The sequence below is a fragment of the Protopterus annectens genome, chromosome 12.part0, assembly GCF_019279795.1.
Source record: "Protopterus annectens isolate FY-2018-M chromosome 12.part0, PAN1.0, whole genome shotgun sequence".
Classification (NCBI taxonomy): domain Eukaryota; kingdom Metazoa; phylum Chordata; order Ceratodontiformes; family Protopteridae; genus Protopterus; species Protopterus annectens.
The window spans coordinates 207,222,052-207,239,322 of NC_056746.1; the positions used below are offsets into that span (position 1 = coordinate 207,222,052).

The 17,271-nt window shown below is 39.4% G+C and overlaps 1 protein-coding gene across 1 annotated transcript in view; it reads right to left on the bottom strand.

The window, feature by feature from the left end:
• Window positions 1–17,271, bottom strand: part of ABCA3 (ATP binding cassette subfamily A member 3) — a gene marked incomplete in the record, with an annotated part of 1,818,321 nt that overhangs the window by 832,035 nt on the left and 969,015 nt on the right. Inside the window, 1 exon segment of the mRNA XM_044089258.1 lies at window positions 3,045–3,249. Within this exon segment, the coding sequence (XP_043945193.1) occupies window positions 3,045–3,249 (205 nt within the window).

Consider the following 17,271-nt stretch of genomic DNA (forward strand, 5'->3'; position numbering starts at 1 on the left):
TAAAGCCCATTTGTTCTATGGCCAGTTGAAAGGCTACTGGCCCATTCGTTCTCACTGAAGAGTGAGTCGGATATGAAGGCAGACCATCATTCTGATGGAACTAGTTCCCTATCAAATAATCCTTCCTACTTATACATATGCTGTGTCTGGTCTAGGGGACAACATAAAGGATATTCACCCTCCTTCTTAAGACAGAAGTGGCAAACTTCACGACACCCATGCTGAAGGACAACAGAGGTATGACTGCTGAATCCTACACAAATGCACTTTATAAGCACTTACACGAGTGCATCTCTAACAGAACCAAGATGCTATCCTCCAAAAAAAGGAAGCTAATCTGGTGGTCCCCTGCCATAAACAGACTCTACAACAGAAGAAAGAAACTGTTGCAAAAAAAAAGTAAAATCCCATGATTGGAGGAACTCCCTGGTCAGCCTCTGTAAGAAGCTGAGATCCCTCATAAAATCCTCCAAAGCTGGTTATGAAAACAAAATCGCCACTGACTCTAAAGACAACCACAAAGCATTCTATAGCTATGTCAAGAATCTCAATGGCAACACTCAAATCTGCTCTGAGTTACAGCACAATGGCACTAAATATACAGAACCAACTGATATTGCCAACTTCCTGGCAGATAGGTTCAATGCTAACTTTACCGCCCCCCCCCCCCCCCCATCCCCTAAAGGACCCATCTCTATACCGGAGGAATGCAAAGTTCCTGTAATCACGGCTGCACAGGTAAAAAAAAAAAAAAAAAAAAAAAAACTCTCCAAAGCCAAGAACACATCATCCATGGGATCTGACAACATCCCAGGCTGCGTTCTACATGAACTACAGAATGAACTGGCACCCCACCTAAGTACCATGTTCAATCATAGCCTCACCTCAGGCTATGTGCCCACTGAATGGCTCACAGTGACGGTTATCCCATTCCACAAAGGGGGAGCCACCACGGACGAGCCTGGTCTGCAAGGCTATGGAACGTATCATCATGGAACTTATAAACAATGACATTGGTAATCTCCAAACTCTGGACGCCACCCAGTTCGGGTTTGTAAAAGGCAGATCATGTCTCCTAAACCTGATAGACTTCTTTGAAGCGGTCACCAAAGCTGTAGATGAGGGTAAGGTGGTTCACACAGCCTATCTAGATCTCGCCAAGGCTTTCAACACCATCCCCCACTCTGGAATTATAAATAAACTCACTAAACTAGGTATAAATCCCTATGTCACAAGATGGGTTGCCAACTGGCTGACTGACAGAGCCCACACTTTGAAAGTTGCAGACTCCAAATCCAACTTCAGACCAGTAACAAGTGGAGTACCACAGGGTTCAGTCCTGGGTCCTCTCCTGATTGTATCTACTTCTCTGAAGTACAGGCTAAAACAGAAGGTCTTTGGCTAACAAAGTTCGCAGATGACTGCAAACTAGGAGCCATAATCAAAACTCCAAAAGATGTGGACATCCTACAAAAGGGCCTCGCTGAGACAGATGCCTAGTGTCAAAGCCATGACCTCAAGCTCAATGCCAAAAAGTGCATTGTCATCCCTTTTGGTAAAAGCTCTGTACCCATGAAATACGACATAAGCGGTAGTCTACTTAACACAAAGTGTGATAAGAGATCTTGGGACACAGGTGGACAGTACTCTCTCCTTTGATAATCACATTGGCACAGTAGTCAAGAAATCCTTCTACGTAGCACACCTCATCACAAAAGGTTTCTCATCCAGGAAAAAAAAGAGGTCATTGTTCCCCTCTACTCGTCACTCATTAAACCCATTATAGAGTACAACACCCCCTTTGGTATGTACCTAACAAGACATCTACAACAACTGGAAAGGCCACAGAAATACCTCACAAAGAGGATTACCGGCCTCAAACAGATGCCCTCTGCAGACAGTCTCAAAAAACTGCAGCTTTACTCCGTCGCTTATCGGCTACTTAGAGGCGATCTCTGCCTAACACGCAAAGCTATGTCAAACTCAGAGCTTTTGGACATGCTCCGCTTGAAGAAATCCCATTCCCTCCAAGCTACACGCTCTAGGGACCTTAAACCTTGTCACCACAATAAACAGAATATGCTGGAGGGATAGATTCTTGTCCCACAGACTTCCCATACTCTGGAACAAAATACCTATCTATATCAAACAAAGCTCCTCATTAGCACTCCAAGAAAAATCTTGATGATTGGATGGGAGATAGGAAATTCACCCCGGGGATCACTTCTGTGGCTCTGCTCGACAGTGGCACAGGAAATAATTTTCTTGGGTGGCAAAAGCCAGGGTACCATTTGGCTAGGCTTATATAGGCCCTAGGGCCAATAGCCTAGTACCTACCTATGAACCCACCCCAGGCCACAACCTAGTTCATGCAACACAGGCCAACCTCCCCACAGCTGCCATCTGTAATACCTCAACCCTTGTATGAAGTCAGTGGTTCAGCAAGCACATTTTGTTCCTCCCCACAAGACACACAAGCCATGGAGGACCAATCACTCCCATCCCAGTTTCAAATATTGCATTACCTTATTATATTGCTATGTATATATTCACATCATACCTACTACGGTTTAACTTTACTTACTCTGTATCAATGTTTTATATGCAAAAACACAAGTAAAATCTGTTTTAATTTTCTGCAGCTTTACTCCCTGGGACTCTGGTGAAAAGGGGCAATATTGCTCAACTGGAATTTACTGGCAAAAAACTGGAAATACATATATCTAATTCTATGGGGGAGGGGTCACCTGTTAAGGGGACATAAGCCACTCTTACAACCCAAATTAACTGAAAATGTGGTTTGTTATTAGTGTCCCACAGAATGAGCACTTAATTCTAAAATGCATGCAAATGACATGATGCTACTATTCTCAAAACCTAGTAAGCTGGGGGTAAGTATTGCAAAATGATGCACAGTACCTTAACTAGGTTGAGAATTCATGCATTCTGTCTTGTTATAAAACATTTTGCTTGTTCTACATTTCAGAAAGATTATACAGAAACTGAGGAAAGGAGAAGGTGAAGAAAAGAAGGTTTCAACTTACCAGCATCAACACACAAGGGAAAAGGAAGTTAATTAGATCCCACAAAAGTGCTGAAAACCAGAAGTTTGCCATGTAGACACCACTGACGCACTGGATATGCTTGGATTTTATGGCTCTCTCGGTGACCAGGAGCAAGGCAAATGAGCTGGCCAGTGACGCCATACCATACATCAGATTAATGGCAATTGCAAATCCAGTCTGACTTCTGCAAGAGAGACAACAGTATGTAGAGATAAACATGCATTTTCAACTGTTTAACAATTCATTACAAATCTTCCAAAAGTCCAGTTTTGTGCTCAGTTCAGTTTTCATATCAATATCTGGGACTTAATTCAAGGTGGGAGTACTTTATTTTTCATTATACCTGAAAACACTCTTACTATAGAAAGCAGCCAAAAGGTGAAATGCGTAAATCTCACTGTTGTGATACCAAGAATCTAAACATAACAGAAAATTAATTTCTGATGACCATTTTCTGTGGAGGCAAAACCTGTCCCACTACCCCCCCCCCCCCGGTAGACAAACAAGAGGGGATATACCCCAGCACATATAGTACTACTACAAAATCTTTACCACTCTGAAATAAGGACCGTCACAACAACCCCAGGTTATCTAATCTCCCATGGTCAGAAAAGTATTACAAAAGTTTTTCATCAGCTAGATACCACATTACTCCAGAAAATATTTGTACTATCCAATTCCATTCACCCATCTTTAATAAAAAATGATCTTGGACTCATCTGCTGTTTTCTTTCATTTTCAGTCAAAACTTCAAAAAGTATAATTTCAAAAAAACAGCACATTGAAGCTGGTGTTTTCAAAAGGCTGACCAAATCCCTATATTCTGTATATTTTGTTTAGGTAAGCTAGCTTCAACTACTGTTACAGTTTCATTTCATCTTTTGATACATACAGTTCTTTTAATAGCTACGCACCTGAAGACCGTGTCTTTACTGTTTCAAGTTACAAAATATAGGGTCTCGAAGATTCAGATGGGGGTTGCTGCCCTCTATTAGGTAGGCTTCCTCCACGGATGTAGTAGCCTCCTGATAGAAATGCTCAGAAACTTTCTTGACTTGAGCTTCACTTACTATTCCGTTCTGTACTTGGTGACCTGGACAGCAGACTCTTGAGAGTGTGATTCTCTTATCTGTTGCCTGTTTGAAGCTTGACTTCTTGTACCACTTGGATGACAGCCATGTTAGCTTCAGTCTGCCCTTGAGACCTGCTTGTAACACAACATTCTCATAAAGCCTGCTGCTGTCGTTTGTCTCACCAACGTCCCCAAAAAATGGCACACTGGAAGATACTAAGTATTAATACCACCAGGTGGACTACATGCAAACTTCAGCAAGTATCACTAAGGTCAACTTCCTCTGCAACCCAATACCTTTAGAATGACAGAGTCTAAAGACCATAGCTTTTCTCCCCTCTCAAAACTCTTGAAATTTCTAACTATGATCTAAGATCACGTACTGTAGTGACTATGAAAGTTACTGTGATTTTCTCCCTCTCGATATCTTAGTGACAGCAAATGTAGCTGATCTTCTCTCAACTTTTTTTTCTTCAAACATCTTCAGTGTGCTTTAATCTTGTAACAAAACAGACACACAACCTATCATGGTAGAATCTACTCCATTTCTACAACTACAAACTTAATATAGACAGTCTTCCATACTAAGATGCACTTAGAACTTGTAGAACTTCAGCAGTAAACATTACACTATAATGTTAAGGCTTTCTCTAATAACAATCTGAGATCATAATTTGGGAACAACACAAACCTAAATGCATAACACATGAGCTGGATGCATCTTATCCAAACAAACACTATAATCAAATAATCATTCCCTTCACCTACTTATAAATATACTTTCCTCACATCCCTGTTTCATTTCCTTGATATGGATTATTTTCTTATAACCATCTCGCCTCCTATAGCTACTACCTATAAATATAAACTACTTTACATAGCTGTTGCACTTACAACACTTTCTTCCCGCTTTCTTATAAACACCATCAGCATACAAGCAATCATGACCAACCTACTGCCTTAAGACAATAACAATGTAAAACACTTTTGTCCCTCTCAGTACTCCCCTTCACCAAGCCCCATCCTTCCAATGTCTTTTCATATATCCATCTTTATCCTCGTATGATACAAGGTCTCTTTATACATCCCTACCTATTTATAGTCTACGTTACACCACCTAAATCAAATATCATGCACAATTATCTGCAAGTCGTAACCTACCCTTTCACCAAGAACATCCTCAGTAAAACATTCATTTTGAACAGCATCTAGTAAATCACACACATATATATATATATATATATATATATATATATACACACACACACTATTCTAAACCATTTAACATAATTCAGTCTACCACACTAAACTATGCCTCTGCTTCCAACAACTGCATAGCCAAACCCACCCATCAGAGTAGCTAGACAGTCAGTAATCGTATATGTGGTACTATTTTCAGTATTATATTTCTCAGACCACCACCATCATCAAAAAGTAAACTGCTAACGTTGATCAGAATCCATTCTTAATACTGCCACCTAAATCAAATATGGCATGCCTGGTAACACTATTCTGCACACTTGTTTTTCTAATTCAAATGTCTTACATTACAGAACTAATAAACAAAACATCTTACAGTGCTTCTATCAATTCATCTCCCCTGGGCTCTCTCTCTAAATATACCATAAACCTGCTTTTCTCTCACTTCATGTTGCAATTCCTGTTTGTATTACAATGACATACCTTTAATTTCTGTACAAACTGGCTAAAATTTCTCTATTAAATCATAGTTACATAACTTGTATCTATTCCCAACCAATGTTTTCATATTATATCTAATTTGGTATAATTAAACTGTAGTTTTTTTGTGTTATTTTTAAAGACTGAAAAATTATCATTCTTAAAACGTTTTGTAATACTTTGGAGGTTTTTGTCCTTGGGCCTCTGCTGAAAATGGGCTTTTACCCAGTCTGATTTTCCCGGTAGTTCAATGTCAATAAATAAATAAAATAAATTTACAACATTCAGTACTTCTATTACAGCTCATTTAGATTTTCTCCTCTTTCAAGACTCTACTCCAATCACATCTCTCCTCTACTTGGGAATACTCCTGCTCCCACCCCTCCTACTCTCTCCATCCCCCCCCCATCCACCCACCCCTTTTTTTCCTCTTTTCCCCTAACCCATAACTCTATCAATATAATGACCTCTTCTCCCTCCCCTTCTCTAGGGCCATCTTTTTCCCCTTCTATCACTAGCACATCTTATAACGTCTAATTCACTCAAAATTGAATTCTCACCATCTTAGGATGTTTAGAACCTATTATCATTGCAAAGTATAATGATGCTGCATCACTGCTTATGATATATAAACTTGATTTTGTAAATATTAGACTACACCAATAGATCAGGGATTTCTAACGCATCTTTCAACATCTGATGATCCTACTTATAGAATCACTTTGTAGAATTCTTTACCACCTCTCAGTGATTTTATTAACTTTTGTTTTTTTTTTTATTCTATTGACTTTATTGATTTTATTAATTATATTAATTATTTTTTTAATGTCTGTACATGGAGCTTTGTTCCCTGGGCCTCCCTTGAAAAAGGACTCATTTCTGCCCAAGGGACTCTCCCGGTTAACAAACTGCAAATAAATAAATTAATAAAATAAACTAAAATTAGTAAACATGTCTAACATTTAACATCTCTTCTGCCTTAACACCAAACAAGGTATCATGTTGTAAAGGAGCATCTAATAATTTTGCTTTAACATGGTCAGGCAGATTTTGTTCCTTTAACCAAGCATGCCTCCTAATGACAGAACCCGTAACAGCGGCCCTGAAGGAGGCCTCCAGAGAATCAAACCTACACTGCAAAGTATGCTTTCCAACTTGTTCAGCTGCATGCAATAAATCCTGCATTTCTTTGTTTTCTGCACATTCAGAATTTGCCATTATTTTCTGTTTAAGCAGTGTCATGATATACTGCTGATATTTAAGCATATGAAACTGACAATTTAAAGCCCTTATAGTCAAAGTAGTAGATGTGCAAACCTTTTTTCCCCATCTATCCAGAGCCCTGGAATCCCTGTCAGAGGGAGTTGGATTTTTTGCAGTAGAAGCCTTGACCCCCCTTAGGACCCTGAGAAATAGTTTCTGGGTTTGCAGAAGGGTTTTTGAAAAGAAATTTATGAGAGTCAGGGACCCTGAAGTATCTGTCCAGCTTAACAGGAGCTGGAGGTAAAGAGTCAGGGGTCAGACTAGACTCCGAGAACACATCTACAATGTCCAACGCAGGTGGGATAGCTAGAGGTCTGTGTTGAGTTACTAAAAGGAAATCTCTGAGCCTTTTCTTAGATTCTGAAAAGTCTTAGCTCTCCCAGTGAAAGTGCTCCCTCATGGTATGCAAGGTTTCCCCAAAAGAGTAGTCCTCAGGAGGAGGAGCTGAAGGAATAGATTCTTCAGCATCAGAATCCTCATAGGGGGGAAGAGAACATTAGGAATCAGAAGAAATGGAAACCTGATCTGAAGATTCATAGTCTGTCTCTTGCCTAGGCCTTTTATCAGGAGGGGGATGGGAACCCCTGATCAAGGTAATTAAATCTTCGGCCATTTTGAGCATCTGTTTTTTGTGCATGGAGGCCTGTTCTTGTGACTGGTGAACTTGTTTCTTTGCTATTAAAGGTGTCTTAGTATTTGAAGTAGCTTTTATATACAATTGTTTAGGTCTGAATACACCCTCAGAAGCCGATGCCTGCTCAGAGGCTTTGGACCCATCTGAGGGAATAGTTTCCAAGGCTTCGGATACCTTGAGTTTTTAGCGGCCTGGCCGGCTCCACATGGGAGTCGGTAGCAGCTTGCAACTCTTAAGTAACGGGCGTCAGGGGCTGCGAACATGCCTCACTGAGAACCGGCGACTTGCTTAGAAGAAGCTTCGTCGTCGGTTTTGGACCTCGGTTGCCTGTCCTTTTCTTTTTCTTTGCATTTTTTATGAACTCTGGTAGTCGTATGACTATCCGACGTCATTGTATAATTAAATCTTCGCCCAAAATAGCTTAATGCAAAATTGTACTGACGCTTAATAGTGCGTTGGTTAAATTTAGCACAAAACCGACAACTAGCAACGTCATGGTCAGGGCCTAGGCAAGGAATACAGTAAGAATGAAAGTCCTTATGAAGTATTTGCATCTCTCAAGATATACAATTATTAACTTTTTCTGACATCGGTCTGGAGCAAGAAAAAAGTTTCCCCAATGGGGTACTTAGCTTTTAATGAAGACTTCGGATCTGAAACTCGAACACGAAAATCTCAGAAGTCGGCCGACCGGCACTTGCGAACTGCTTCTGCTTCAGGCACCGCACGGCAAGAAAGACTGAATAAAATGGCGTCGGCTGCATCTTTTATACCCCTGACGACCTGACGTCAGGGAAGAGGAGACAGCAACCGACGCAGAACCCAAGACTTTGGAATTCAGGCCGGCTGAGGGCAACCTGCCAGCAGGATAACCCAAATGTAATGACTGCAACAGTGAAACACGAAGAACATCTTACTTTCACAGGATTTGACTCAAGACAATATAATTCCTTAAGCTACACCAGACCTCACTTTCACAGTCCAGGACCCATCTTATTCCCCTGCAGCCCCCTACATGGACACTTTACATATCTCACCATTCTACTTTAAATCTAAAACACCTAAGCAAAGAGAAAAGCATCTACTCACATTCTTCCACGATCTGCATCAACATAGCTGAATAAAACTGCCACCTTAGTAGACGCTTGGCACATACATTCAGTTTGTCTCTAACCACTAGCATTTTCCCTACACAGTTTCAAACATGCACTGACTATACATCTCCTCAAAGTCCTCAACATATTATAGACATAAAGCAATCATTTGCCCTGTGGAAAAAAACATTTGAGAACTTATGTATGCACAAACACTTTAATATACATTCAAAAACATGATCTATTCACAAACATAGACGTCATCCAAAATATGATACCCAGAGCCATTTTTTCTCTAACATCCCAAACCTATGCTAACATGGAGAAGGAACACCTAATAAGTCGTATCTCTAGATCTAAAAAGGGTCTTTGCAACATGCACAACAATCTTCTCCTTGAAAAAAATTATCACTATGCATCTTCTCAAGAACTGACATCAAGGTTCAAAGGCTACTTAAATCCTTCATAATTGTGAGACCCAACTCCTGCTTTTCCACTGCATCTCTCCCTAAAGATGTGTGTGCATCAGGATTATTTTCTATGTCCTCCTTTCTTTTTCGCTCTACATAAATATCTTACCTTGGGACATACACCTATCTTTATTACTGTGTAAGCAGATGACATGCTTTTATTTTAGTTGATAAGTTTTCAGCATAGCTACCTGCAATGCTTCAAAATGTTTTGCTTTAAGACAAGAACATTCTCTAAAATCATTTAAAACTCAACTAAACTCCTACCTACTCAGTTGCCAGCTCTATACATGTCCTGATCCTGGATAATCTCAAAACCTTACTGTCACCACTCTATGTAACTAGCCATAATACAGCTGCTACTTCACAATCTCTAACTATCTGACTATCATCTACCCCCCCCTACTCTCTTTTAATTGAACCTCCTCAATACTCCATCATTTGTAACCATCTTCATCCAATAATTACTTCACTGTCGCCTACTCAAAATATCTATTTTCAGCTGATTCCATTTGAAAGTAACTAGTTTCTTTTAGTGTAGTAGTGTGTATTTTAGTGTAGTTTTCACTAACTGTCATATTACAAGTCTATCTATGCTCATTTACTATTTTATGTATGCACATTTATTATTTTTTGATTAACTGTCATATCATTTTAGTCTATGTACGTACATACATTTAATATGTAAATCTTGTGTAATTGCCTTCTACTCATTCTGCAAAATGCAGCATTTCTCCCTCAGCTTCTGCCAAAAATTGAACGTGTGCCCAGTCAGACTTTCCCAGTAAACAAAAGCAATAGATAATTAAATGGTTGGTTAACAAATTATCAATAAACCACCAACTCTACAGTGATGGCATTTGGTACAAGGAAGACTTAGTATTACACCACCAATAATTACTGATCATTTCAGATATAATCTCACAAATACTAAACTTCACAGATATTTAGGAATCCTTTTAGATGAAACTTTACCTTTCTATGGTCATGATCATGTAGACTTTACTACAGGTAAAGTTTTATAGCAACTACATACAGTCTACAGTACATCACATCTCCTTACCCCAGAGGCAAGAATAGTCATTGCCGTTAATGTACCAATTCCAAGGGTAAAAGTACGTTCTACCCTATCATATCACAACTACCAAGTAACAATACTACAAGTAACTTAAAATAAAATCTTGCATTTGACTAAGTACACAGAAGTACTTAATGACTTCCCTAAAACATAAAATGTATGTTAGACCGGATAGAAATTATGCACTGCAAAAGAATGTTCATCTAATTAAAAGCTATAAGATCTCTCTGATACCACTATCATGCACCAATAAAAGCTATGACAAAGATGTAGACTAATGATGTAAAAATGAGAGGTTATCTCTTCCTTACTGTTAAAGAGAGTAATTTAAGAAATAGGAACTGGATATGACTAGAGAGTTGTTAGGGAAGACAGATTTTTCTTCAAAAGCAACAGGTAGTGAGTGGAATAAAATCTAAGAGAGAGATTAAGACAGACAAAAAGGTATGGGAAAAGAAGTAACAGGGATTATTTAGGTGGGGTGATAAAGGTTGAAGTATTACAGAAAAGGGGAATTGCACAGACCAGGAGAACAACTGCATTCTGCTCAAGAGAAAATAAGGAAGTAATATGATAATAAGCAAGAATTTAGAAGGGTTGCTGTAAAGCAAATATTTTTGATAACAGCCATACAGTTCAAAAACCTTTAGCACAACTTAGGGAACAGAAAGGAGAATGAGTTGTAGCCAAACTTAGTCTATAACAAGAAAAATAACCAGAGATTCTATAGAGGTATTAGTAATACTCGGAAGATTTTATGATAATCAATACAGTGTAGAGGAATACAGAGATAAAGAAAAGACAAAAATGGAAATACTTATGGAAGATTTGATTATGCCAGAGGAAGATGACATGCAACAGAGATATAAACAGTGATGTATCATCAGTAATCTGTAGGAACAGATACTAGTGTAGAAATTTGAAAGTCAACAGGGGAAATGTAGTAAAGATCTATGTTTTTTGACAATATATTTTAAAAGACGGGAAAGAACCAACACCTTGGAAGAAAGTTGTGTTACCCAAAGAGGGTAAAGAACCATCACATCTGGCTTCATATAGATTTGTTTCAATTTTAAACTATCAACGTTTCTGTCTAAATCAGGTAAGAGAATAATAGCAAAGGTGTTACAAAAGTTGACAAAAATAGATCAATGTGGTTTTGTGGAGGGGGGAGACACATTTGACATTAATAGAACAACAATGATCCAGACAGACACAGTGTAAGAAAACACATCTACTGTGGTGGGTCTTGATGCAGAGAAAGCATTTGATAGAGTCAAGTGGGCTTTTGAGAGTACAGCAGTATCTGAATTTCATGACAGAATAATAGGGTTAAATAAGGAAAAGATATGAAGGGTTGGAGGCAAGAATTGAGGTAGGATGACTCTCTGAGAAGCTATGTTTGAACAAAGGAACCACGCAGGGATGCCCTCTTTCCCCATTCTTATTTGCTTTATATTGAGAACCAATGAAAAAAAATTAGGAACTCACAAATTCAAGGATAAAATTGCTTAAGGGTTTTCTGTATGCAGCCTGTTTTTATTGTTTTTTTATTATTTGACTTTCTGTGTTTACTTGGTGCCCCAAGAAGACTCATTTGAATTCTTTAATGGGGAGAACTGTGAAGCATCAGCACTCCCTGCTATCCATAGCAAACTACGTCTTACACTTGTGGCAAAAAGTTTCCTACAGTTGGATCATAACTTAAAGCTAAAGGGTACCAGATTGGGAAAAAGTCCTGGGCATCAGAAGGGCGAGCTACACCTCTATTAAGGCTCACTACCAGTGAAATAAATATTAACTAGTGTATTTCATATACCTAGCTTGATTAAAGAGCATAGGCAAATTAAGTCTCTGGCATCCTCCAGAGAGGTGGCAATACTACTACACCAGGAAGAAAGCTGTGGGGGAAATGTCAGCCTTCCTTGGGAAGTGTGTGGGTGTATAAACAAGTCTGTGTATAAAAGCCATACCGTAGATAAAGGGGGACTAGAAGGCACTGGTTAACACAGAGAGCTAAAACAGGGACCTATGAGGGTGTGGGTCAAGGACTCAGCTCTGTAAGAGGCCTGGGTGAAGCCCAAAGTGGGGGTGGAGGTTGGAAGCCCATACACTGGACAGCATTGCTATTCTCTTTACCCTCTTGGAGCCAGGTTGTACTTTGTAAACTAGCTATTGAAACAGATTTGCATGTACCTTCTTGCTATTACTTCACCCTTAGTTGGCAATGGGTGAATTCAAATCCCATTGCTGCCAGCCAGCTTTATGGTAGTGGGCAATATCCTGTCATCTTTGGTATCACATTTAGGGGCATCAGATATGTTCCCTCCATCACACCTATGATTTGCACTTACCAGGCCTTCAGGCCTGATGGAAACTGTACTGAATTTTCCTCATTTGTCAAGGATCTGATCTCAACTAGACAGAAAGACACAGACCCACAAACCGAGCTGCTAGAATTTATTTGGCCGTGGCCAAGACAAGCTATTAGCTTTATGCATGTTACAGACCCCCTCCCAATGTCTCCAGATGTTCTGTAAATTTAAAAAGAAATTCATACAAGTACTAACTCCATAACCTTGAGTGACTTCAATTATCCAGCCATAGACCAGGGCACCTATACCTCTAATGCAGGGTATGCCCAGAGACTTCTGAATTTGATAATTATAAATTCTCTAGATCAAAGAGTGAGTGAACCCACTACAGCTAAATATATCCTGGATTTGGTCCTCACTAATATTACCTCTAATGGCCCTACTCTCCCAGTTTCTCCTTTTCCAGTTAAGGCAGACCATAAACCAGTGGCATATACTCTCATACCCACCATAATCTTTGTTACTAATGCCTCCATATATATAAGAATGTCAAAAGGCCAAACCTTATACAATTATGTGATGACATTTCTAAATTTATCCATGACAATACTACTGCTGACAATGACACAGCAGGCAATTTCACTAAGGGGTTTTATGCCTACTAAGACAAAATGCATAGATCTAGTAGACCCAGCTAGAGCCAAATACAATGGGACATTTAAAAATAAACCTCCATGGTCACTAGACAACAAGCAAATCTTATAACATCAAAAAACGCCTTAATACTGTACAGTAAGACTAGAAATCCTCAAGCTGAGGATAGCATAAAACAACTCACCAAGAAACTGAAAAGTGCTAAGAGGACCAGTAAAGCAAGCCATAAATGAAAATTAGATTCTGAAGTGAAGGATAACTCCAAAGGCTTCTTTAGCTATGTTAAAATGTTAATAAATAACCCTGAATATTTCTCTGAACTTTTCCCTAATGAGACATTCCCCTCCAAGACAAATGACATTGCAAACATACTAGCACATAAGTTCTCCACAAACTTAACCTACAAAATACCTAATCCAACATCTCTCATCCCAGAATCCCTAACCATCATTACAAAACAGGTTTTTAAAGTGTTATCAAAAAAACAAAAACTTTCTCCATTGATCTTGCTCCATAGAAGTTATTGTTCCCCTTTACTCAGCACTGATCAGACCCATTTTAGAATATAATTCCCCACTTGGTATGTGGCTCACTCAACATATCAACAAATTTAAAAAGCCCCAAAGATTCCTAACAAAAAGACCCTTTTGTTTTAACCACAGTCACCAGGTGGGTTCTGTGCAACCCATCACTGTCATATTCTGTGGCTTACAGCTCCTGAGAGAAATCTCACTTGCAGTCACAAAAGAGATCCAGTAATCCTTGATCTCCTATATCTCATTAAGTCATGCACCTCAGCTAATAAATCGTTCAACAGCAGACAAAAAGAATGCAGTAGACTTATAAATTCATCCAGCACCTCCCCCTTTTCTGGAATAAACTTCTTCTGTAAGTGATCCAATACTGTTCTTCAAACTAAACCCAGAAGATTGGTTGGGTGCTCTCAAGGTTACTACAGGGCTAACCGACTTCTCCCTTCTTGAGAAAGAAGATAAACCCTGACGGTGGGTATTGACAAGGTGTACACGTTTTTTGTAAAAAAAAAGTCCTTGAAACTCATATGAAACCTAGAAGTGGGGGGGGGGTAGTATTTTAAATGAAGAAAGATTGGGGCATTTGGTAATTATGACATCAGTGACAGTGTAATTACCTGGGCAAAAGTTTGGTCTGGTTAGTTGTTGAACAAATTATGTAAAACCATGGTTAGTAAGAAGGCACATGGTATTTGTTTTCAAGGTTCCATGTAGCTTGAGATGCAGATGGTCGAATTTGAGGTATTTTGCATTATATCCAGTTTATTTTTTTGATGTATGCAAAATTCTCTAAAACTGAGCATGTGTATCTCATTTTGTGAAACACTAAGTGAATCTGTGCTATTCTCTTGCACTTCCTCCAGTTAGTGGTCTGTTAAGTACGACTTCTGTGGTAGCAGTTACTAGCTCTGGGATGTGTCAGTATGAAATTGCTAACAGTGGGGTAAGGATTTTTCCTTTTTACCCCAACTGTTTTGAGATCTCTGAGTCGGTATATTATAGTAAGAGGGTGCTGGGATGCCGCCCGTGTGTGTGTGTGTGTGTGTGTGTGTGTGTGTGTGTGTGTGGATGGTGTGTTTAATTAGTTTTCATATTTAAGTGGATTAGATGGACTGTGTTCAATGTATTGGAAATCTGAATTAGAGTAATTTGAATTTCCATTATAGACCCTGTCTTCCCACTATCCTGGAGGCTGATGTTAAAGTTGCTAATGAGAACTGTGTTACTTGTTGGTCTAATATTCACACGTTATTTGTATAGGCTGCTTGGTGGTAGGATGTACGCAATGCAATGTCTACAGTTACAGGAGCCCACGGCATTGTTATCAGTAAGCAAGTAGACAAAATTTTCCCAAACCAGAAAGAAGCTGACAGATTGATGATCACAAGGTTTGTACAGCAAAAGGTACTCAGGATGGAGAGGGTAGATCCTGCCTTTTACCTCTAAACATCATGCTGACAGACATCCTCTGTGCATCGGGGAGATTATTTCCACACTGGGGACAGTAAACAGCTCAAAGTCTGTCCAGAAGGGAGAATACTTACCTCTGGCTTACTCTCATAAGAAACTGTGCTGCAGCACTCTTACCTCTGGCTTACTCTCATAAGAAACTGTGCTGTAGCACTCCTTAACACAAATTCATGTTTCTGCCACCTTCAAGCAAGAATGGGTTGCAACAAGCAGCATAGTAAACTGTAGCAATCCCTTTTTTCTTTGCAACAGCTTGACACTGGGCTAGCATAAAACAAGTGGAAGTAAAGAGTCCAAATGTGATGATAAACAAATACAATCAAACATTAAAAACTATTTGTATGTATTATTAAAGAAGCTTAGTTCTACAAAATGTTCAGGATCTGTATGAAAATTCTGTGCAATCCACCACTGAAGAGTGGAGCTGGAGGATAAGAGTCAGCTTATTTTAGAAGGCACAAAATCTTCCAGGGTTCCCCAGTCTAAAAAAAGAGCTGCTGTCCAAGACTGTGAGGATGAGGATGAGGATACTCAGGATTCATGGAAGTCTGGGTGGAATGACCATTTGAAATGCCAAGATATGTGGTAAAAAAATATTGTGAGTAAGAGAGTTAAACACTACTAGGCTTCAGTCTAAAGGGGAAAAATCTGCTTCGTCGTGATTTGCCCAGAGCTTTTTTCCTGATATTATATAGTTTACTAAGCAGATTTCTGCACTCCTTCAGGAGTACCTGTCAGCCTTGGGAATGAAATATTGCTCTTCTGCTGCTTGTCAGACTGGGTGTAATACATGAGAAAAAGATGAGAAGTTGCAATAAACTGAGCCTTGAGCTCAGAAGTTTCTTGTCTTGAAGAGAACAGAAAATACAGTTGTATAAAATCTTACCATGACAGTAGCATTCTTAACACAAGGGATTCCCTGCCAAGGGTAGCCCAACATCCAGCCAGTACACTAAAGCCTTAGGAATTTATGAACATCGTATGTCACATGTATGCTCCTCACTCAAGGCGTAGGGCATAAAAATCATGTACAGAGATACATACCTTAGAAATGAAGCGCCCCATGAGGAATAATCCGTCCTAGGAACTAGGTGGAATACTGCATCCAGAAAGAGTAAAGAATTCTACGCCAGGAAGGCAGAAGGAATAGGGAAGAACAAATAAGGGGGAGGAGGGATGGAGCGAATACTGCAACAGTGAAGAGAAGGACATCTACTGTTATGGTAAGATTTTACACAGTACTATGTCCTTCCATATCACTGTTGCTGTATTTTTAACATAACGGAGAGTATAAAAACTCAAGAGGAAACTTGAGAGGAGTAAGGCACAGAAGAGCCCTCTAAAAACCCATGCAGGATAGCTCTAGCAAAGTTGGCTCTTGCCCTAACAACAACCAACGTGTAATGCTTATTGAGCAGCTTCAAAGATAGAACTGGTATCCAATTCTTTGAAAAAGGCACCAGAGGAGGCAACAGTTCTAATAGAATGAGCCATTACAGAGGCACAAAAACACTTACCATGAAAGGAATAACAAAAAAGAAATAGCCTTAGAGATCCAGGAGGATGTGGTTTGCTTAGAAACAGCCAAATCCAGAGATCTGTGATAAAAAGATACAACAAGTTGCTCAGATTTGTGAATGGTCTTGGTTTTATCCAAATAATACCTCAGCTGCTATGCAAATTCAAGGTGTGAAGAACCTTCTCACTAGCAGACTGTGGAGAAGGAAAAAAGGAGGGTAAATTAACAGACCAATTAAGGGACACCTCATTAATCACCTTGGGCATAAAAAAAGGATTAGTATGAAGAGATGCCCTATCCCTATGAAAAATCAAGAAAGGAGGAACAGACATAAGAGCAGAGTTAACGGACACTCTTAGCTGAAGTAAGGGCCAAAAGAAGAACAGTCTTCCAAGTACAATGTTCCAAGGAAGCTGAAACTGCA